The sequence below is a fragment of the Podarcis pityusensis genome (genome assembly GCF_964106645.2).
Source record: "Podarcis pityusensis genome assembly, chromosome: 6".
NCBI classification, from domain to species: Eukaryota; Metazoa; Chordata; class Lepidosauria; order Squamata; family Lacertidae; genus Podarcis; species Podarcis pityusensis.
In genome coordinates, this window is record NC_138030.1 from 49,237,797 (window position 1) to 49,260,482 (window position 22,686).

A 22,686-nucleotide genomic window follows, 5' to 3' on the forward strand; every position below is an offset into this window, starting at 1 on the left:
ATAGGTGAGGCCATATCTCTACCGCACAGCATAGCTCTGTTTCAACTCAAAGCAAAAATCCTGTTGGAGACAGGACCCTTGTGCCTAGCACTGATGCAAGAAAGTCTCAACTCTACACATTCTCTGTCCCCTGAGCTAGTCTGGGAAATAAACGATTGCCTGCATCTTTTCCCATTGGCAGCAAAACTTTGATTGATGAACCTGAGACCCTGTTGGTACACTCTGTGGCAGATCCATCGCTCTGTTCTGAGTTGCTTTTCCAGCTATTTGCAGAACAGTAAGTCTGTGCATGGCTGACTGCAGGTGTGAACCTATTTACTTGAGCAATATCTCTCTCACTCACACACCCAACCTAGGAGTCCTCAATCCTTCCCCCTCACCCCTATATCTCTCTTCTCAAATATATCTTGCTAACTATTAACACGAATGTGACAAACCTTTTGACAGTGTGTGAATAATGCTAAATGGGAGATACTAAGGGAAAGAAGGACCCACTATCCCCATGAGTGTTAGATAGTAATGATAAATATATTTATTTAAATCATTTGTACAAAGAGCGTTGTGTGTTAAAAAAAATAGATACACCAGTTACACAAAATCTGCAAAGCACAAAATAAACATATCTAATTAAACAAACCAACAAACCTGTCGGCTGAACTGAGGGCTAAACAGAAATATATTTGCATATGTAGGCACATGTGCATGCGCACACCAAATGCCAATAGAGAGGGAGAATAATGGACCTTGGGGAATTCCACCTTGTTGTTTTTTTTTTTTTTAATATATATTTATTCAAGTTTTTCAATACATAAACATATTTAAACAAATAACATTAATTATTTGACATCTTTTCATCATTACTTTGGACTCCCCCACGCCTCCCGCACACACTTACATCGTTAAAAAATTATTTCCAAACAAATTATCATTTTGTTCATAATCTTGGATTTGATCATTAGCGTATAGTTTAAACTTAAGTCTAATTTAGTGGTAGACAATTACTTCTACTCTGACATCCCAATCAACATTCAGCCAAATTACAATACTTTTGCAGATAAATCTTGAATTTCTTCCAGTCTTCTTCCATCCTCTCTTCTCCCAAGTCTCGAATTCTGCCGGTCATCTCAGCTAATTGCATATAATCCATCAGCTGCATCTGCCATTCTTCCAGCGTAGGTAGGTTTTGAGTTTTCCAGTTCTTAGCAATCAGTATCCTTGCTGCCGTTGTTGCATACATGAAAAATGTTCTGTCCTTCTTTAACACACTCTGGCCGACAATGCCCAAGAGGAAGGCCTCCGGTTTCTTAGTAAAGGTGTACCTAAACACCTTTTTTAACTCATTATATATCATCTCCCAAAAGGCCTTCACTCTCGGGCAAGTCCACCAGAGGTGAAAAAAAGTTCCTTCATTTTCCTTACATTTCCAACATTTATTGTCAGACGAATGGTATATTTTGGCCAATTTAACTGGGGTCATGTACCATCTATATATCATTTTCATTACATTTTCCTTCAAAGCATTACATGCAGTGAAGTTCAGCCCAGAGGTCCATAACCTTTCCCAGTCTTCAAACATAATATTATGCCCAATATCCTGTGCCCATTTTATCATTACCGATTTGACCATTTCGTCTTGTGTGTTCCATTTCAGCAACAAATTATACATCTTTGAAAGTACTTTAGTCTTAGGTTCTAACAGTTCAGTTTCCAACTTTGACTTCTCCACCTGGAATCCTAACTTTTTGTCATTTTTAAATACTTCTTTAATCTGAGCATAGTGTAACCAGTCTCGCACTTTATCTTTCATTTTCTCTAAACTCTGCAATTTCCAATTGTTACCATCTCTTTCTAATATCTCCTAATATTTTGGCCAATTGGCCTCCATATTGGCTCTTTTTCGGGCCTTAGCCTCTAGGGGTGACAGCCACCTCGGAGTTTTATTCTCCAATAAGTCTTTGTATCTTATCCAGACATTAAATACTGCTTTCCTGACAATATGGTTCTTAAAGGCCTTGTTTGTCTTAACCTTGTCATACCATAAATATGCATGCCATCCAAATGCATTATTAAAACCTTCTAAATCTAATACATCCGTATCTTCAAGAAGTAGCCAATCTTTTAGCCAGCAGAAAGCTGCCGCTTCGTAATACAGCTTTAGGTCTGGCAGGGCAAAGCCCCCTCTTTCTTTCGCATCCGTTAATATCTTAAACTTAATTCTGGGCTTTTTGCCCTGCCAGACAAATTTGGAAATATCTTTCTGCCACTTCCGGAAACACTCTGTCTTGTCTACAATCTGTAGTGTCTGAAACAAAAATAACATTTTTGGCAATACATTCATCTTGATGGCAGCTATTCGGCCTAACAAAGAAAGTTTTAATCTTGACCAACTATCCAAGTCTCTCTTAATTTCTAACCAGCATTTTTCATAGTTATCTTTAAATAAACTCAGATTTTTTGCTGTTATGTTTACCCCTAGGTATTTCACTTTCTTGACCACCGTTAACTCTGTCTCCCTCTGAAACCGTTCCGACTCAGTATCTGTCAAATTTTTCCCCAATACCTTGGTTTTTTGTTTATTCAATTTAAATCCCGCCACTCGACCAAAGTTTTGAATCAGTTGTAATACTCTTTTCGTACTAGATTCCGGCTCCTGTAATGTCAGAACTAGGTCATCTGCAAACGCTTTAAGTTTATATTGTTTCGCTCCGACCTGGATCCCTTCCACCAGCCGATCCCCTCTAATCATGTTCAGGAGCACCTCCAGAACCGAGATAAATAGTAGTGGAGAAATCGGGCAGCCTTGTCGTGTACCTTTTTCAATTTTGAACTCTTCTGTAACCACATTGTTAACTATCAGTTTAGCCTTTTGTTCTGAGTATATTGCCTCAATCCCATTCTCAAACCCCCGTCCCACTCCCATTTCTTTTAGATTCCCCTTCATGAATTTCCAGGATATGTTGTCAAAGGCCTTCTCCGCGTCTATAAAGATTAGAACTGCTTTAGTGTTTATGTTTGTTTGCAAAAGTTCCAGTATATCTATAATGTTCCTTGTATTAGCATACATATGTCTACCTGGGAGAAAGCCTGCCTGGTCTTTATGAATTACTTCATTTAGAACTTTCTTGAATCTACGTGCCAAGACATCTGCAAATATTTTGTAATCCACATTTAAAAGGGAAATGGGACGGTAGTTCTTTAGTTGTGTCTTTTCACTTTCCGATTTTGGTATCAATGTGATAAAAGCTTCTTTCCATGATTCCGGCGCCCTCTTCCCCTCCATAATTTCATTGCTGACCTCCAACAATGGTTGTATCAGGTAGTCTTTCAATGTCTTATAGTAGATGGAGGTCAGCCCATCTGGCCCTGGCGATTTGCCCTGTTTCGTGTTCTGGATGGCCTGCTCAATCTCTTGTCGTGTTATTTTACCATTCAAAATTGTTTTGTTTTCTTCTGACAGCTTTGCTAATCCATTTTTCTCCAAGAATTGTTTAATCTCAATTTCATCTTGTGGCCCTTGAGTATATAACTTTTTGAAATATTTCTGAAAACACTTTCTGATCTCTCCAGGGTTCTGGATGCTTCTTCCTTCAATCTCTAGGTTCGTTACCGTATTTAGTTTTTGTCTCTTCTTCAACTGCCAAGCTAGCAGTTTTCCACATTTGTTAGCCGATTCAAAAGTTTTTTGCTTCATTATTTTAATCTTCCATTCTATTTCCTGATTTATCAATTTAGAATATTGTGCTTGATAAAGTTTAATTTCTCGTAGAATCGGCTGGGACTTTGGGTTAGATCTTAACTTCTTCTCTAGCTCTTTAATTCTTTCCAAAATTTTGTCCTTCCTTTCATTCTGTGATCTTTTCTTTATGGTATTCTGTTGTATCAGGAACCCTCTCATCACGGCCTTGCTTGCGTCCCATATAGTTCTTTTTTCCACCCTGGTGTTCATATTAACCTCAAAATAGTCCTTTAGTGTTTTTTGGGCCTTCTTTACAATCTCTTGATCTCTAAACAGGCCGTCATTCATCTTCCATCTAAAGGAGCCGGTTGGGATCAGTGTCATGTCCATTCTCAGTGCGTTGTGGTCGGAGCATGTCTTTGGGCAGATTTCCACCTTTCTAATCTTAGGTGCCAGACTTCTAGTTATCCATATTTGGTCGATTCTTGTCCAAGTCAGTTGGGCTTCAGAGAAGAATGTTCCTTCTCTTCCCAGGGGGTTTCTCACTCTCCAAATATCAATCCAGTCCATATTGTCAGTCATTTCAAAAAAGGTCTTTGGTAGTCTTCCCTCTTTAGTAACATTTTGATTCTGTGACTTATCCATGTTGGTTGATACGACTCCATTCATGTCTCCCATCATGATGATGTTGTTGTAATCCAGATAATCCAGCATAGTCTCATGCAACTTCTTATAAAAATCCGATTTTCCTTCATTTGGGGCATAGATTCCTAATATCAAAATTTTTTCTCCTTGATGTTGTATTTCTATTGCCAAAATTCTTCCATTTTCATCTTTAAACAGAAATTTAGGTGAAAGGCTCTCTTTTGCATAAATCACTACGCCTCTCTTTTTAACTGTGTCAGAAGATATAAATTCCTGGCCGAGTCTTTTATTTATTAACACTTTTCTGTGGAGCCTAATCACATGTGTTTCTTGTAAACAAATAATGTCCAATTGTTCCTTTTTTAAAATGTGAAAGATTTTTCTCCTTTTCTCCGGACTGTTGCAGCCATTTATATTCCAGCTCAGAAGCTGCAGAGACATCCTGAATAAATCTGGTTATTCTTGCTGGGGTGGTACCTTGTTCTCCGGTCCTTGAGGGTCCAAGGGCGCAGGCTCCCCTGAAGGTTCGGGCCCTGGTGCTCCAAGTCCTTTGTGAAGATCTTCTCCGTGTGCTTCCAGAAACTTGTCTCTATCCTCCAATGTTCTAATTTTAATCTTTTTCCCTCTGAAAGTAAAAGATAATCCTTGAGGAAACTCCCACCTGAAGATAATTGAGTTGCTCCTCAACAATCTTGCTAGTTCCGTGTAGTCAGATCTAAGGTCCAACAGTTGTTTAGGGATATCCTTGTAAATTTCAATTCTCTTGTCCAGAATGTCCAGTGACTTCCCGTAGTGCAGGCCCAAAATCTTGTCCCTTTCCTCCTTGGATCTCAGTATAACCAAACAATCTCTGGGCTTCTCTTTCCTCCTAAATCTTCCAAGCCTGAAAGCAGATACTATTTTAAAGTCTTTTTCCTCTAACTTCCAAAACTTGGAAAATTCTTTGGTCAAAAACTCAATTAAATTGTCTTCTTCTACTTCTGGTATTGACCGTATCCTCAAGTTGGCCTCCCTGTTCCGCATCTCTGTCATCAAAAAGTGAATCTGATGTTCTCCAACTTGTTTGCTGAGTGGTCTAACTTCTTTCTCCAATTCTCCCAATCTTTGACTAGTATCCTCAGCCAATTTCCGGTTTTCACCTACAGCCTCCTTCAACTCTCCAATGGATTGGACATTCTGTGCAACTTGTCCAGTTAATCTATTCAGACTTTCTGTATTCTGGTCAATTTTAGCTGTTTGCAAATCAACCTTTCTATCCAAAGCCTCCAATTTTTCAAAAATTTTGTCTAAAACAGAAGCACTCCCTCCTGAGGCCATATCTTCCAATTGTAATTCTTCCGTTTCTCCCTCCCCTGCCTGTGACAGGGAAGCCGCCTCTATCTCAGGAGGCAAAGTGGAAGGCAAAGCAGGCACAGATGATCTACGCTGTGAGGCCGCAGATAAAGTTAAGGTTGTTTGTTTGGTTCTTCCCCTTTTCCTTGTTCCACTCATTCCAAAGTTATCTAAAGACCAAGGTCAAACTGAGTTGTTCCCATGAGAATGTAGAAGCCCAGATGCAACAGTCAAACAGAGGGCCGGGAAAAGGAAAGTAAAACAAAGTCACTGCTGTAAGTCCAAAATCCTCTAGAGGGAGCTTAAAATGTCTTAAGGGAGAAAGTCAAGTCCAATTCAAATTTATAGATCTAATTCAACATCCAACGACCTCCACAGAGTTAAATTTTTACAGAGTATACGTAAGGCAAAACAGTGTTTCAAACAGTGCCTAGACTGCAGATGTTTCAAAATAACAAGTTCCAGCTCAGAATGTTTCAAAGTCTAAATTCAAAGTATCCAATGTTGCAGACTGGTGCTCAGTTACTCAGGCAGCTCCAGCACCTGGGGTTCTTATTTAATTTGTAATCCACTGGTTCAACAGAAGAGAGATATCCTTGTTCCCAAATAAATCCAAAAGCCAACAGCTTAAAGTCTTTCTGCCCTGATAGCTATTTTAAATAGGTGCCAGCAATTGATTAAAGCATCGCTTTTAGTCTCCACTCCTCCTGTTCTTTGCTTTCAAGTTCAGTGTTAGCGGAAGACGGGCTTCCTGTTTATCGTCACTCCGCTTTCAGCCAAATTCCAAGTTTTAAATGTCTCCAAAAATTCTTAAAGTCCAGATTACTCACGGGTTGCAGCTTTTCCGAATTTGAAAATTGCAGGAAGAAAGGTCAGCGCTCACCGGCAACAGCAACGCGGCTTCGCTCCGTTGATTGCGCAACGACCCACAGCGCCGCTACCCCCTCCGCGATCCGGAGCCCCTTACGGGGTCCCTTCAACGTTTTGGGGGCGGCTTCTGGCGCCCGCCGGGTCCCGAGACTACAGGCTTCTGCCGCCTGTAGTTTTCCTTAGTGGGTCTCCGCTTCGCCGTAGCGGACGACCTGTTTTCAGCGGAGCTTCCCTCTCCTTACCAGGATCGGGCAGCCATTGCCGATCGCGCCGCCTCCGGAATTCCACCTTGGGGCAACTGATGCTTGCCATGATATGCTTGTGTTGGTAGGTAAGGTGACTTGATAGGTAAGCATCAGGGCCTTGAATGGAAGTTGGAAGCAAACTGACAGTCAGTGAAAATGCAATAAAACTGGCTGACTGTGTTTGCAACAATAATATGCCTTCTGCTTTTTGGATACAACACAACCGTTTGTTTTCTGTCCTCCATGAGGCAACAAAGCAAAAGCACTTCAGCAATTTATGGTGCACTGGTGATAAGCTATACCCTTCAAGTTATTCCTCCCTGACTTATCAGAACAAGACTCTGCCTGGGTCAAGTAGTTTCACTATTCTCTTAATTATTTGCATTTATGAATCAAAAACCTTCTGAAATTCACCAAACCTATGTTATGGGTAGTTGCTATAACTGCTTTAGAAACTTTTTTAGAAGTTCAGCAGAGTCCTTAACAAGGCAGGTGCTCTTCAGAGTAAGCTACATGTAATGCTTTCTATGAACTAATTAATAATATGCATGCCTACAATTCCTAAATCATTCATATCCCATGTTCTTCCCTATGTCCATCACTAATTCTTCCGGCAATGGCAGCGGATGTGAATCAATCTTTTTCTTGATAATTATTAGGTAGCTAGGAGTGATCTTCCTCTGACAGGTGCTTAAAACACTCCTTAATAGTTTAGTCTTTGCTCCACAATGGTGCAATGCTGCCCTCAGGTGAGAAGTTTTTCCCATGGTGCACGCACACACAGGCACTTCAGAAGATGTAATTAGAGAACATGCCATAAGGATGTTGTCCTGATCAGAGAAGATTGCTGAACAACCCACTGCTGACAAACCATCTCACCAAGGGACTTTTGAAGTCTAGCACTTGCTGGAAGATTACTCCTAGACCAGAGGAAGTTCATGGAACAGAGGCAGAATGGCAATGTAGGTTTTATTGGATGTTTTAGCTATGTTTACAGTCATGTCTTGGATTCTGAGGCAGCATAACAATCCTTTGTGCTCATGTCATGCCTGCATCACAAGGTAAGGTTTTTCTTTTCTTTTTTTACAAGAAGGTATGTTAGCATTCTTCTTTGTGTCAACATAGCTATGAAAACCATGCTTTGCATTCTAGTGCACACTTAGTCTTCATATTTCACCCAGTGTTTTCCAAATAAAACTTGCATGTTTTTAACAGGAATCAATTCACACACGGTATCAGTGCAGCATTGTCTCCTGCTAAAACATACCTGTTTAAATCAGACAGTATCTCTAGAGTAGGGGAGAGGGTAAGTATTATACTGTATAAAGGTAAAGGTAAAGGGGACCCCTGACCATTAGGTCCAGTCGTGGCCGACTGGGGTTGTGGCACTCATCTCGCTTTATTGGCCGAGGGAGCCGGCGTACAGCTTCCGGGTCATGTGGCCAGCATGACTAAGCCGCTTCTGGCGAACCAGAGCAGCGCACGGAAACGCCATTTGCCTTCCCGCCAGAAGGTACCTATTTATCTACTTGCACTTTGACGTGCTTTCGAACTGGTAGGTTGGCAGGAGCTGGGACCGAGCAATGGGAGCTCACCCCATTGCGGGGATTCGAACCGCCAACCTTCTGATCGGCAAGTCCTAGGCTCTGTGGTTTAACCCACAGCGCCACCCGCGTCCCTATTATACTGTATCAGTTGTGCAAATTGGTAGTCAACCAGAAGAAAGGTGTTGAAGACAGGGTTAGGGTGGGAAGTAGTACCACAGATTTACAGAAGGAAATGTGAATTGTCATGCACATAATCAGGCATTACACCAGACAGTTTATGTTGCAAGAAGCCTACCAGAAGTTTAAAAAAATCCTTCCAACTGAAGATATGACCGTTGTCATTTATAGGAAAGGAATATGTGCTATTGTATTACACTCGGGTAAGGGAAGACACAATAAATGAAGAGAGGGAAGAGTAACAGAATCCAATAATTCGGCATGATTTAGAAATCGCATAACCTGGAATTGTGACTTTTTGTCAGGAACGAGGTAGGTAGGAAATGTGAAGCCAATGGAAGACAGGCCTTGATGGCAAGGTAGGGGAGAAAGAGGAAGAAAAGCAATCCTAGACTGCTGCTGTCACCATCAACCACAAATCTTTTAGCACTCAAAACCCTGGTGGCACTTGGCTTGACCGTGTGTTGGATATGCTGAACTCTGACATGAGCTTGCTGGATGACCATATACATGGTTCTCTTTCTATCACATTTATCTATCAAATGGATATAACAATACCACCTATCATAAGCTTTCCCCGCTCCCACAATAATGAAGTACAGGCAGTATTGGAGTATTAAGATAAAAATATGTATTAAGTCAAGCCTTCAATCTCATGAAAAGCAAGACATTTACAAGTCTTAGAAAATATCATATGCAATCTTCTCCCCCCAAAAAACTGAATGCTGTGTTGCACCAACTATCTTGAGTGTCCCATAGCAATGGTACTTGCCTACCCACTCAGTATTACTTAAATATACCTCTGTATATTGAAAGGATTTGGGAAACTTAAGTTAATGGATAGAAGGGGGGCGGAGAGAGATGGTTCCTAGTCTCTCTATTTTGTTAATCCAAAAACCAAGTAAAGTGGTACCTCGGGTTATATACGCTTCAGGTTATTACGCTTCAGGTTACAGACTCCGCTAACCCAGAAATAGTACCTCGGGTTAAGAACTTTGCTTCAGGATGAGAACAGAAATCGTGCTCCGGCAGCGCGGCGGCAGCAGGAGGCCCCATTAGCTAAAGTGGTGCTTCAGGTTAAGAACAGTTTCAGGTTAAGAACGGACCTCCAGAATGAATTAAGTACTTAACCCGAGGTACCACTGTATCTTGTTTATTCACTTACTTTATTTTGATGAAACCATCATGGGAGGAAAGGCTTCGAGGATGTTAGGGGTTTACTGCCCATCAGTCAAAGTCTGATCCATTCATTAGCCAATATTCCCACAAGTCCCTACTCTTTTAGAAATGATTATAGTATACTATCCTAGTCATACCGTTACTAGTTAGACACCAAGGCAGGCATAGGCAAACTCAGCCCTCCAAATGTTTTGGGACTACAACTCCCATCATCCCTAGCAAACAGGACTAGTGGTCAGGGATGATGGGAGTTGTAGTCCCAAAACACCTGGAGGGCCGAGTTTGCCCATGCCTGCACTAAGGCCATGAGAAGATCTTGCCCAGTCACAACTTTTTCTCCCAAAGGCTAATAAAATGCCTTGCTTTAGGCTAAAAGAAAACCTCTCTTTTCAAGAAGTCTGATGAAGATTCCTATCTTCCTGACGGGTGCACAAAAATGCAGAATGGCTGTGTTTCTTTCCTGGCACCACCCTGCATTCTAAATGGCCCCATGCCTCTCTGCTGCCCCTTAGCAAAAGTCAGAATGTGACTGCTCTGCTCCTTAGGGGGTGGAAATGTGAACCCGTCTGGCAAGGAGCTTGTCTGGTGAGGGTTAACATAGAACTCTTTCAACCTGTATTTGCTTACCTCTGCCTGTATTGTATATCCTCCTGCTTCCCTTGCTCCATCAGCCTTCTTATTTCCGCTTCCCTCAAGCACACAGTCACCAGGCTGGAATGCTTCCAAGGACAACAGCAGGTTGTCTCTCCATCCCCACCCTTCTGGAGAATGTACCTGCCTGGGCAAAGGTCAGCGTATGCTACGAGCCTATCAGACACGGCACCTGGGCTAGGACAGGCGGAGGAAGGAGGTGGGACTTGCACCTGTTGCTTGACAGGTAGACGCAGGCAGGGAGGGAAGAAGATAGATTTTAATTTTATCCTCGGGCCACAACCTGAAAATTGTCCCATCCGTCAAGTATAATAGCAGGAGAAGACGATACCAGCATCCTGGCAAGTCCGAGAGCTTAGGCAAAAGAAACAAGACTTGCTACAGCATCTTCTGTGAAGAATCAGCTTTAGGTGAGTGAAGCTGATGTCCCTTCCAGCAATTACCTGGTTGTCTTCACTACATACTATCATCTTCCCTTTCAGTCAAGGCTTGGCGTGGGATTGGAAGCTCTTCAAATTCCACATGTACACACTGCTCGTCCCTTGTTAGCCTACAACTATGTTTAGAGGCATTCCTGAGGGATTGGTGTGCTGCCTTGTGCTCAGATAACTTCAGGATATGAGGATGTGTGGAAAGGAGACGGGGTCTTTCCTCAAAGCTGCTCTTCCTCAGATCACCACCACCACCATTATTTTAACTTCATTTAATAATGGCTTCCTAGGAAACATCTGTTGCAACTGTGAAACTGCTAGCAGATTTGCAGAGCTAAGCAGAGTCTGGTACGGTTTCATATTGGATGGGGGACTGTGTGTTGAGATTCCTGCATTGCAGAGGGTTGGACTAGATGATCCTCAGGGTCCCTTCAAACTCTACCATTCTAATACAACATGATCTCAAAGTGCCTGGAAGCATTCCGCTATGTCTGCCCTTGTTCAGTAGCCCCATAGACTTAGCTGTGATTCTTGCATAGCAGAGGGCTGGACTAGATGACTGTGGGGGGACCCTTCCAACTCAACAATTCTACGGTTCTAAAAGCAGGAAGGGATGAGAAGGAGTGCGAGAGGTCCTTTCCCATATGGGTTAATGCTGAATAGCTGACAATCCAAGCTGGCTGTAATCCCTTCTTGGCCACAGGCAATCCAGCAAAACACAGCAAGCAGTGTGTTAGAAGCCATCGTGTGCCAACAGCAGACCAGATCCCAGGCAAGTACCGCTTAGAGCACACAGCTGCTCTTTCGCCTGCTTGGCATATAAGTGACGTGGATGGAACCATGGACTTGGATGCCTCTGCCCATGGATCCACAGGGTACAATCGGTTGTTCCTCCAGGAGTTCAAACTTCACACACAGGTAGAATGGAAAGGCTTGTGTGTTGCACGGAGAGGGTGGGGGAATTTATTCAACTCCTCCTGGTCTTCCTACAAGTCACTGAGCTTTGATTTCTGCATCAATGCAGCCTCAGCTGGCAACGTGCCCTGAAGAAGCCTGTTCTCCTTATGGTTTTAACAGTGATCTCATGCTCTGTCAGGCTTGGCCTGACACGGTCAGGCTGTGTCTGGATCAGGCCCCTCCCCTCTCTGACCACCTGGTTCTGCCAAGGCAAGGCTCAAGTAGCCACTGATCTAGATGTTAAGCAATTGGCCAGAATAAAGGGGATCTGTTACAAGAGGAGCAGGGATTTTTAGCTATCCCCTTAGTTCCCTGTAATGTAGTAGTACTTTTACTGAACATCTTCCAAATCTCTTAACTGACGCAGCAACAGGAGTTTAAACTGGCTTTTAAAGATAGCCTGGACCTATGCATGTTTAAAAGTTTACTCACGAGGCAACTCCTACTGACTTCTAAGTAAGTGTGCATATGATTGCAGCCTTAGATAGTGGTGGATTTTAACAGTAAGATGCTCGGATGATTAGACCTCACTTCGCTTTGACCCATGAGCCACATTTCCTGCGTATGCTCAGTCCTGATACCTGACTGATATCTCCAAAGTGCAGTTATCTTTAGTGCTGAGCTGAAACAGGGTAGTGGTGCATTTTGTGGAGATCTCTGGCCCCTCTGATACGATGCCTTGCTTTTTCATCCATTTTTTACATTCCTCGGCAAAAGGGGATGAATAAACTGTAAGAAGGTGGATGCCGGAGGAAGAGTGTGCATGCCTCTGTTGCCAAAGCAACAGGGCAAATGTTCCCTCAGGCTGGGATGCACATGCGAAGTGCCTCCCATTGAAAGGAATGCAATGCAGAGACAAGATATGCAGGTGTAATTTCTCTGGACTGCATTGCTTCCAATGGGATGCGCATCTCAAGGCGAGAGAGTTTCTCCCCCTTACACCAGTGGCGGTACAGGGAAACCATATTTGTGAACAGGCCCTTTAAAAAAGGATAAAAGAGGATGAAGGTAAGGGATTTTATTTATTGTGAAAACTTTCAAGTGGCAGCTTTTACAGTGAAAAATCGTAATGAAAATGCATCATAGCATTGTGTTGCTCTACTTTTAGCATATCCTCCTACCAGTGTTTGGCATTTCCCCACCACAGACATGTAATGGTAAGAGAGTGAGATGGTGCTTTATTGTGCAAGAAGCTTTAAACTCTGCCAGCTTAGACAGTGGGATGCAAAGCTCCCTCTCCACAAGGGCTGTCTTCAGTCATTCATATTGCTGTATACAGTCGTACCGTGGGTTACAGACGCTTCAGTTTGCGTGTTTTCGGGTTACGGACACGCCGAAACCCGGAAGTACCGGAACAGGTTACTTCCGGGTTTCGGCGCTCATGCATGCACAAAAGTGCTAAATCGTGCTTTGCGCATGCGCAGAAGCGCCCAATTGCAACCCGCACATGTGCAGACATGGTGCTGCGGGTTGCAGATGCTGCGGGTTGCGAACGTGCCTCCCGCACGGATCACATTCGCAACCCGAGCGTCCACTGTACTCTATAGCAGGAGAGGGGAACCTCAGGCCCAGGCACCAAATGCAGCCTTGGGACTCTCCCTAAGCTACACCCCACATGGGTCTTACCCCACACCTTCCTTTTGTGCTTTTGCTTGGCTGGACTGTGCCCTAGGCCTGTCTTGATTGATTTTGTTTGTCTGGATGGGAGATAGAGAGATGTGTGTACATGTGGAATGAGGCCTACTCATATGTGGAATGAGGCCTACTTATTTGTTGTTCTGTCCACTCTTTAAAAAAATTCCATTTACAGTCATACCTCGGGTTACAGACGCTTCGGGTTGCACGATTTCGGGCTGCACACTGCGCCGAACCCGGAAGTACCGGAACGGGTTACTTCCGGGTTTCAGTGCTTGCACATGCGCAGAAGAGCAAAATCATGCTTTGCACATGCACAGAAGTGCCTAATTGCAACCTGCGCTTGTGCAGACGCGGCGCTGCGGATTGCGGACGCGGCGGGTTGCGAACGTGCTTCCCACACGGATCACGTTTGCAACCCGAGCGTCTACTATATAGACTGCTTTACTATCCAACGCACCAAGTTTACATACAGAATAAGTACTGTTAAACCATATTGAATGATTCACATTAAAAAACCCATAAAAATATACATATCCTAAAAAAGTAATACGCCTTTGGCCCCACCTACTTTTGCTTCTGATTTTGCCCACCTCTGGCTTGCGGCCCTCAGGCTGTAAAGGGTTCCTTATCCTGCTCTGTAACAGGAATTGGGAGCCTGTGGATCTCACCATTTCCATCAGTCTTGTGGGATGTTGCGAGTTGTAGCGCAACATCCTGAGAGCCACCGGCTCCCCACTCCTGCTATAAAGTCACAAATGGTACTATACTATACAGTACATAAAATACAGGTCAGTCCTAGGCAAAAGGTAGACAGCAAGAAGCTGAGTGGCTTTGAGAAGATTAAGGGGCAGCATGCAGATTTAGCAAGCACTGCATTTACTCATGAAAATGACTCTGTTTTCCGTTCTGTTCCTGCCATTTTCAATATCCTTCAATATCCTGTAGCTGTAGAGGCTGCAAAGATATTCCAAGGTCGCCTTGGCAGGGATGCACTTGCTTGGGACAGTAGCATTTCTGTCTGTTAAGTATGGGAATATGGGAAGTATGTGCTCGCCTCCCATATGTTAAGTATGGGAATACTTAACAGCCATTTCCTGGAGATTCCCTGGAGGGAGACGTCAGGCGCACTGGCGGACGAAGGTGGGGGCATGGGGAGTGGTCCGCCCCAGGTGCCGTGCCGAGGGGGATGACATCGCGGCCACCCCCGCCCCCCTGGGACACTCGGCGCTCACCCCCGGGACACTCGCAGGGCATGCCCTGGCATGTGCGCTGCCTGCCAAGCACCCCCCTGCCACGCGCCACACACCCCACAGGTGGCGCTCTAAGCCCCCTGGGACGTGTGCCAGCCACGCCCCCAGATGTACACCGCTCCTGGTGCCAGAGCAGCTAGCTCCACCACTGGTCAGGAGAGCAAGGTGTTTATGTGTGATTACATGCCGAGACAACTGATAAATGGTTTGCATCTGAGCAGTGGGGGGGGGGGAGCTTACTACACAGAAGGTCCTAGCACCCCATCCAGGTCTCCGTTCTTCCTAGACAAAGACTTGCGTCTCAAGGGTTAAGGCAGCCTTGACGCAAGGATCTATTGTTCAACAAGCCGGAGAGCCAGTTGGTGACAAGAGGCAGATGCTGATGAGGAACCATGTGAGGCTGGTGCTGTGAATGGGGCTTTATTACTGTGTGGGATCCCTGCCCTCTGCCACTATCCTTGCTGCCAGCACTAGAGGCGAGCACAGCTCAGCTGGGGGATGTTGTGGCGATCTGATCCAGGAGCCCTAATGCAGCTAAGCTTTGGCGGACAAGGCAGGTACTCGTACAAGACAGGTGCACCATAGCACCAGGGGCAAGCTTGCTGAGGGGAGATCCCAGACTGCAGCACCAGTGAGTGGAATCTATTAGAATTCCTGGAGGGGGGTGCTGCTTATGAGGGCCCATTGACCCATCCCCATTAGGGCTGCCATATGTCCAGATTTCCCCAGACATTACCGGGATTTCAAAGGCAGATTTGACATCTGGGGGGAATTTCCAAAAGGCGGAGCTTTATCCTGGATCTTAGGCAAGTCAATTTGGGGGTCTTCAGCGTGGCCTAGTTTTTTACTTTTTGAAATATGGCAACCCTAATCCTCATTGGAAGTGGGATGTCATTGCGAAGGCCCCCATGTGGAAGATCACTTCAAAGAAGGATCTTTTATCAGCCCTGTGGAAGATGGAGTCTCATTTTAAGTATCCACTGGGAAGAAGCTTTATTGCAGGGGTAGCTTTAATGAGGTCCATCAATTTAGCTCTTGTGGTCAGATGTTGAAAAAGTGTAGCAACTGGGGCTGCTAATACTTTTCTGAAGATTGCTAGCTTCTACTATTCATTCATTATGCTGAATACCCTGAGCATCTAAGGAACCAGCTATTTTTGCACATATTGCATGTATTTTGCAAGAAGATATACCTTTTTAAAAAAAAAAAAAAATTGTGCCTTTATTTCACAGAATGATCACCAACTCTAGTATTATACAAAATATCACCTTTCCCTTTTTTGTTTTCCAAAACATTCTTGATTTTTATTGATAAGAAGTTCTAACCTAACTACTTACAACTTTCCAGCTGCCTACTCTGCATACTGTAGTCCTACATTCATAAGCTGTCATGTGAAAGGTATTGCAGATTTCTGCTTACTTTGGTTGCTTTTTTCTGCACATAAACCAGGCCTGTTATCTTCCACTAAGATTCATGAGGTAGGCAGAATTTGTATAGGAGCAATGTTGGTATTTGGGGACTACTTTGATTTGTCTTGCTTAATAATCTCTAGCAACTGATTTGCTTTTCTAGGTGTTAAGCGTGCAGAAGCAATATTTATCTTTCTTGAATGGTAGCAGGGTAGGATACATGACGCAGGTATTCTTCCCCATGCTAGTCCCACAACTTTGCTCCTAAGCAACCTTGTGGTTGCAGTCTTGTAACTACTTACCTGGGAGTAAGCGCAGATGAACTAAATATGCATAGAATTTTACTGCACATTTTAGCTGCTACTGACCTCTTTACTCTCTTCTTGCAATCATTTGCAGTTGTGTTGGCACACTACAAAAATCTAACTTCTCATTGTGGGTTTGCCCCTGGGTTTTATTTTTGCTGACTCTTTTGAAGCTTTTGACTTTGTGCTGTTGTTTTATCTGCTTTTTTATGTTGTGATTTTGCCTGCAGTTTTAAATTACTTGCTTCCCGTGGATATTGTGAACAGCTTTGAAAAACCACAATGGCTGAAGATTGTTTTGAAAATCAGTTTATTAACAATCATCTTGAACCATTTGCATCATCTGTAAATGTTGCTACTTTGCCTCACATTCTCTCCAGAGTGCTAATGAACTAAAAACCCGCAGACAAAGTAGGATATGATGATTTAAAAATCATATGTGAAACCCAGCTCTCTCTTTGCCTCTTCAAGCCCAAATCTCCTTAGCCATCAGTGCCACTTCTCCTGCATATAGGCTTTACTTTCTTGAACCCCTGGTGGTCATGACTTCTTTGGATTACATTAGGCGTGCTATTGTACTAAGGAACCTTCCTGCACTGCTGTGAAAAGCTATAAGGATGTTACTGTTTGGAAAGCGAACACCTCCTTTAATCTATTTCTAGACTGCAAAGTGAATCAACAATATACAGTAGTATCTTGGGTTAAGAACCTGAAGCGTCTGTAACCTGAAGCGTATGTAACCCGAGGTACCACAGTGGTGCTTCAGATTACAGACTCCACTAACTCAGAAACAGTACCTCAGGTTAAGAACTTTGCTTCAGGATGGGAACAGAAATTGCGTGGTGGCGGTGTGGCAGCAGCAGGAGGCTCCATTAGCTAAAGTGGTGCTTCAGGTTAAGAACAGTTTCAGGTTAAGAACCTCCAGAATGAATTAAGTTCTTAACCCGAGGTACCACTGTACAACTTTTAAAAGATTTCAGTACAATCTTGTGCTGCTCTGCTATAATAGACCCGATAAGAAAGGGAACTTTTTCTGCCCTTTGAAGATCAAATGTGTTGAGGTTGTGTGTATGTGTGCAAGCATATGTATGCAGACTTGCATGGGTTGGGGGTTTTTTTGCCAAGTCTTTGACGTGGGTGAAAGAAAGCCTAGTTTCTCCCCTGTTTCCAGCTACCTCCTGCCTTTGGAAACCTGCTGGAGAGGGACTGTGAGCAACCTCTTGGGAGAGGTGAATGGAGGAGCAAGGCAAAACTGTCAAGATCCCTTGTTATTTTTGGTATTGCTAGGAGGTATAGTGTTGCTAATGTAATCTTGCTATATTTATAGTACTGAAATGTGTTTTGTATGTTCTTAGATTTGCAGTTATGCTGTTGTTTATTATGCTATTATGGAATTATTCTTACGACGGTTGATTTTCAGATGTGGTTCATTTTTATTTCTTGTAAAATGGTTCTTTTGTGGAAAGGCAGCATACAAATAAGATGATTATTACTGTGATTTTAGCAGTTCTGGATTTAGTGCAAGGCCATCTTTGGCCCTGATCCAGAGAGTTGTTCATAACCAGGTGTTGCATGCAACTATAAAAATGATGTAATAACCAAATGCACTGGACCAAGAAAGCAGATATGTACCCATGTTCAGTAGCATCCAGTGCTGATCTATACACATGTAAAGGGGATTTCTCCATTTGCTATTTCTCTCCACAGACAATAGGACCCTGTGCAGGTTTTTGTACATGCGAAACAGCAAGAACAGCCCTAAAACAGATTAAGTGTAGCTACACATGAGAGAGCTGCATATTTGTCGAGACTATCTTTGTTCAAATATGGAGGGGCCTGGAAGCAGTCTTCTGACAGTTTAACATTGACTGGAAAGTTCTGAACAGTCTTGGATAAGGTGTTTTGTTTTTTCATTGCTTCTGTGATAGTAATACAGTGGTGCCTCGCAAGACGAAATTAATTCGTTCTGCGAGTTTTTTCGTCTTGCGAAGCACGGTTTTAACGGTATTAACGGTTTTAAGAAAAAGGAAACAAACTCGCAAGACGTTTTCGTCTTGCGAAGCAAGCCCATAAGGAAATTCGTCTTGCGAAGCAACTCAAAAAACGAAAAACTCTTTCGTCTTGCGAGTTTTTCGTCTTGCGAGGCATTCGTCTTGCGAGGTACCACTGTATGACCGGAGGGTGTCTCCAATGATAAAAGCATATGATATCATGTATATTTTAAATATGAAAAAAAATCTGCTTTGGCTACTCACCCTATACCATTATCTAATGAAAGAACTGCCCAATTCTATTTATTTTTCCATCTCTCGTCTTCGTGCCATAAGCAAAGCTGGGTGCAATACCCAATTGCCTCACTCCAGCACAGATGTTAACACAGAGAATAGAACTCAGAATCCTGAGGAATAACAGCATTCATCGTTTTCAAAATGATTCTAAGCACTGTGAAGATAACATTGTCCTCAAGATGGGTGTGCAGCACATGGTAAAATCAATAAAGGCTGAGGCAGAGATGAGAACCGCATTTCCTGTATAGTTTTGGAGCTTCTCTATGACAGAATGATTTGGATTCTGCAAAATGAGAAAAATCTGTCCAAATGGTTGGTTTGTTTTCATATGGATAATTCAAGTGCGAATTACAATTTACTTATGAAAGCAGAATTCTGCTTTTCTTGGCATGCGGAGCTAGCTTTGGCAAAGTGCAGAATTTTGATTTATTTTCCTAAGGCATGGACAGGGCTGTTGCCCTGCCCATAAAAAGCAGGTTTTACTTGCATGGACATTAGCTGACCCCAGAGGGAGTGGCATTTTCCTTATGACTCTTTTTTCTTTGGAACTCCGGGAGTGGAGTTTCAAGGGAAAGGAGGTGGATCCCTCCCCTCTCTAGAGGCAATCTTCATTTCGTAACCTTTTGTCGTCATTTCTTTTTTCAGATATGTGCCAGGATCCCCGTGAGCTTGGAAGCAAATGAGCTACAAGGCTGAAGCAGCTTTTCACTTTTGGCTTCAAGAGAGAGAGGAGTCCTACATTTCTCCTGTGCTGCACTTCTGACAGCATACAGTAATACGCCAGCTGCAGGCTTTTGGCTCTGGCACTGCTCCCTCACATAGGAAGAAAAAGAGAAGGGTGCTGCTCTCTCCTGCTGGGAAATGTCACACCCATCCAGGCTTGCCAGCTGAAGCGGCAGCTCCATCTGCAGGACCCACCTTTATGTAGGAGCCAATCCAGTGTCCAGCATGCCTGAATTAGAGCCGCTGGGTGTGCCCAGACCCCCAGCCAACGCCAGCCGGATCCAGAGGAACATCCTGGAGGAACATGTGGAGCTATGGTGGTTCCAGGAGCCCAGAAAGTCATTTGTCTGCTATGGGGTAGCTGTGGCTCTGATCCTTGCCTGTGGGGTAGGTGGCATTGCACTGCTCTATAGTACAAGCAGCCGCTCTGGGGAATGGAGGCTGGCAGTGGGCACAACACTCTGCCTACTGGCGCTCTTGGTCTTACTGAAGCAGCTGCTGAGCTCGGCCATCCAGGACATGAATTGCATTCGCAGCCGAGAGCAAGTTGCGCTACTGAAGAGCGGCGGTGCCTCGGACTGTGCGGTGTTGCTCGTGACATCCCTGGTGCTGCTGGTGTGTGGCACAGTCCTCACTGTGCTTTCCACCACCAGCGTTGGCAGCAACCCAACTGCCCAACGCCCCCTTGCCAGCATGTTTGTCAGTGGCATTGTGCTCACAGCCTCTGGAGCGATCATCCTGCTCAGCCTGCTGCTCTATTTGATGTGGACTTCTTGTTGCTCAGCTGTGCCTCCGAACCGGGACGCTGGGGACAACAGCACCCTCTTCACCATCTCGGGACGCATCTCAGCCGACCGGCGGCTCGCTCCTACCTCTAGCACAGCAAATCTCATTTAACCCTCAAGTAAACGCCTAGTGGCTGCCGCCGCCTTTGACCGCAGGGTTGAACTCTCAATCTTGGACTGGCATTTGCACTTTACGACAACCAGCCTGGCCCAGATGTGTCTTCCTGTGCTGCACTCAGCAATGTGCCGGAATTTCTGCTGCAGAGCTGTGCTGCCAAGATAGCGGCCTGGGCTTGTTGGCCAGAGACCACAACACATAAAGATGTTTTCGCTACTGAGTGCTGGGAGATAAAGGTGTGGAAATAGTCGACGTTCCAAAGAAGGGCTTTTCTAGCACAACAGTGAAAATGGTACTAGAGGCTGTTCAATTTGGATAGAGTGTTTCTCTCACACACAAATGTTCGTTTCACTAATTAGTTTCCCCAACATTTCTGAAGTGGCACCAGGCATTACCCAAACCTTTTTCTTTTAAAAAAAATAATTTATATTGATTTTCCCAACCTCTTAATGTTTATCTTTGCAGCCCCAGGGTCTACTTACTTTTACAAAAATGAATGATGCAATTATACGGAAATGGAATTTGGTGCCCAAACCTTGTTTTTGTGTGATGTGATTGTCATTATCATGGAATGCATACAGTTCTGTTTTGAATGGATAGTTACATGGAGGCTGAGGGATAACTAAGCTGCATGGAGCATATATCCTAACAGTTTTATTGTCCTCGCCAGAACAGTGAAGACAGTGGCAGGCACGCGCGCGCGCGCGCACACACACACACACACACACACACACACACTTACTACCCAGCACTGGCCCCTGATAGCAGGATACATGGATGGGAGTGACATTTCCTTGCTTGAATGCTCCTGCGTACTCAGGATTAGAAACAAGACCATGGAAATTGATACCAGGAATGTGTGCATGTATACAAGATGAGCATCAATGTATGAGTGGCGAATACAGCTGGCATTGGGGGACTTCGTTCATAGAGTATGAGGAATTAATAACTACTTTGCTTACTCAGGAGACCTCTCTGTAAGGGAAATTATCAAAGCTAACAGCCAAGTAGGCTTGCTCTGTCTGTCAGTTTCTATCTAGAGCACCTTCCCAAAAGGTCTTGAAGTAGACTCACATGTGGATACAAAAAATCAGTGGGTACAATTTATTTTGTGACCACAATTGTGCCCAACTGAGTTTCCCCACACTAGTGTAACCATATCTCTTTAGCTTGAATCAATTCTTAACTTGAGGTGAGCCCCAAGCCCTGATTTATAAAGGAGCCCAGAATCCACAGCCTCTGCCCTGAATGAGTTGATGCTCAACAGGCAGAGCAAGGGCAGTATTTGCAACAGCTGATATAATTTTTTTAAAGGGCCAGGATCACTGAAAGGCTTACAATAGAGGCAGAAGCATGGCAATGTCTCCCATGATATACTACAGCAAGGCAGAAGGCTACACCTTCACAATTTGCCCTTATACCAAACACAAACCACACAACTGTATGCCATCAGTATGCAAATTGGTGAATCTAGGTATTCTGTACAAAGCAACTCCAGATTGTGCACTCAACAGTAAATAATACAAATTAGGAACAAGTTAATGTTTCCTTTTCCAATCCAAATACAAAATCTCAAGTTTCTTTTACAGGAGATGTAAGGAAATGAGATATGTGAAATGTTATGGTGGTAGTGGGGTCACCTACAGAGGAAATGAGCTGCAAGAGATTTAACTCATACAAGTCTCAAGCAGTCCTTTATTATTATTCTACTGCAGTACGATGCAGCAGGATACATTTGTCTCATTTATTAATGCCTCTGTCAGCTCCCCCAGTGCTGTATCTAGGGAATAATGATGATGCTTGGGTCAGTCTCCCTCCCCCTTTTAAATCTCATTTGATCATGTGTGCACTGAAAACCAATGTGAAATAAAGTGTAGAAATTGTAGTGGGTTTGTTGCTAGGCGTGTGGGCTACATGCAGTTATTCACCAAACTGGTTCAAGGCCCAAACTTAAAAGTGCACCTATTATTCAGGTCCAGGTGCTATCATAGCAGATTTCTTTAGGATACCTTAGTGAATAATATGTTGGCATCCCAAGCAGACCATGTTCCCATGACCCCTGCCCTACCAGCCCCCAGACTATAAGTGCCATCTAAGTTGTGTTCACATGTCCTCAAAGAAACCATCTGTGATTAAACCTTAAGGTAAAAGCCCACAAGTCCAAGGCTTCAAAGTCATATTCCCGTTCTTTATATCGCGCAAAGTAAGGTGAAAGCCAAGGACACAACACTTTTTCATGCTCCAAGGATTAGGCATGGCTTTGATATAAGGCTGTGGATCTACTGCAAAAACTTAGTAAAATATATGCCACAGTATATCCTTCAAGATTTTTCCAACATGGCAAAAACATCTATGCTTACTTAGAAGCAATCTCACTGGGACTTACTTCTGAGTAATATGCAAAAAGATGCACACAGTGTCTCTCTTTGTGAAAAGTTAGTAGGCAACTTGAGACTTGCA

At 43.7% G+C, this 22,686-nt stretch overlaps 1 protein-coding gene and 2 long non-coding RNA genes across 9 annotated transcripts in view; 1 reads left to right on the forward strand and 2 right to left on the reverse strand.

Moving 5' to 3' along the window:
* Window positions 1–10,490, reverse strand: part of LOC308479134 — a 28,776-nt gene extending 18,286 nt beyond the window's left edge. The window contains exon 1 of the long non-coding RNA XR_013987486.1: window positions 10,299–10,490. This is a non-coding gene — a long non-coding RNA (uncharacterized lncRNA). The remainder of the gene's footprint in view (window positions 1–10,298) is intronic.
* LOC308479152 lies at window positions 31–6,857 on the reverse strand. Its single transcript, XR_013987509.1, has 3 exons — window positions 6,812–6,857; window positions 620–758; window positions 31–375 (listed from the first exon to the last, which is right to left on the reverse strand). It is a non-coding gene; the product is annotated as an uncharacterized lncRNA (long non-coding RNA).
* Window positions 6,868–22,126, forward strand: TMEM125 (transmembrane protein 125). Of its 7 annotated transcripts, none has more exons than XM_081009587.1 (2): window positions 6,868–7,829; window positions 19,246–22,126. In XM_081009587.1, exon 2 carries the CDS (start codon window positions 19,549–19,551, stop codon window positions 20,218–20,220), a length of 672 nt encoding a protein of 223 aa, XP_080865713.1. In that variant the 5' UTR covers window positions 6,868–7,829; window positions 19,246–19,548; the 3' UTR covers window positions 20,221–22,126. The 7 variants fall into 7 exon arrangements, with proteins under 7 accessions (XP_080865713.1, XP_080865716.1, XP_080865714.1 ...); XM_081009590.1 differs by having other exon boundaries at window positions 6,868–7,730; XM_081009588.1 differs by lacking the exon at window positions 6,868–7,829 and adding an exon at window positions 10,577–10,732.
* The last annotated feature ends 560 nt before the right edge of the window (window positions 22,127–22,686 follow it).

Coding starts and splice junctions, on each gene's coding strand:
- TMEM125 (XM_081009587.1), top strand. CDS start 19,549: ATGCCTGAATTAGAGCCGCTGGGTGTGCCCAGACCCCCAGCCAACGCC.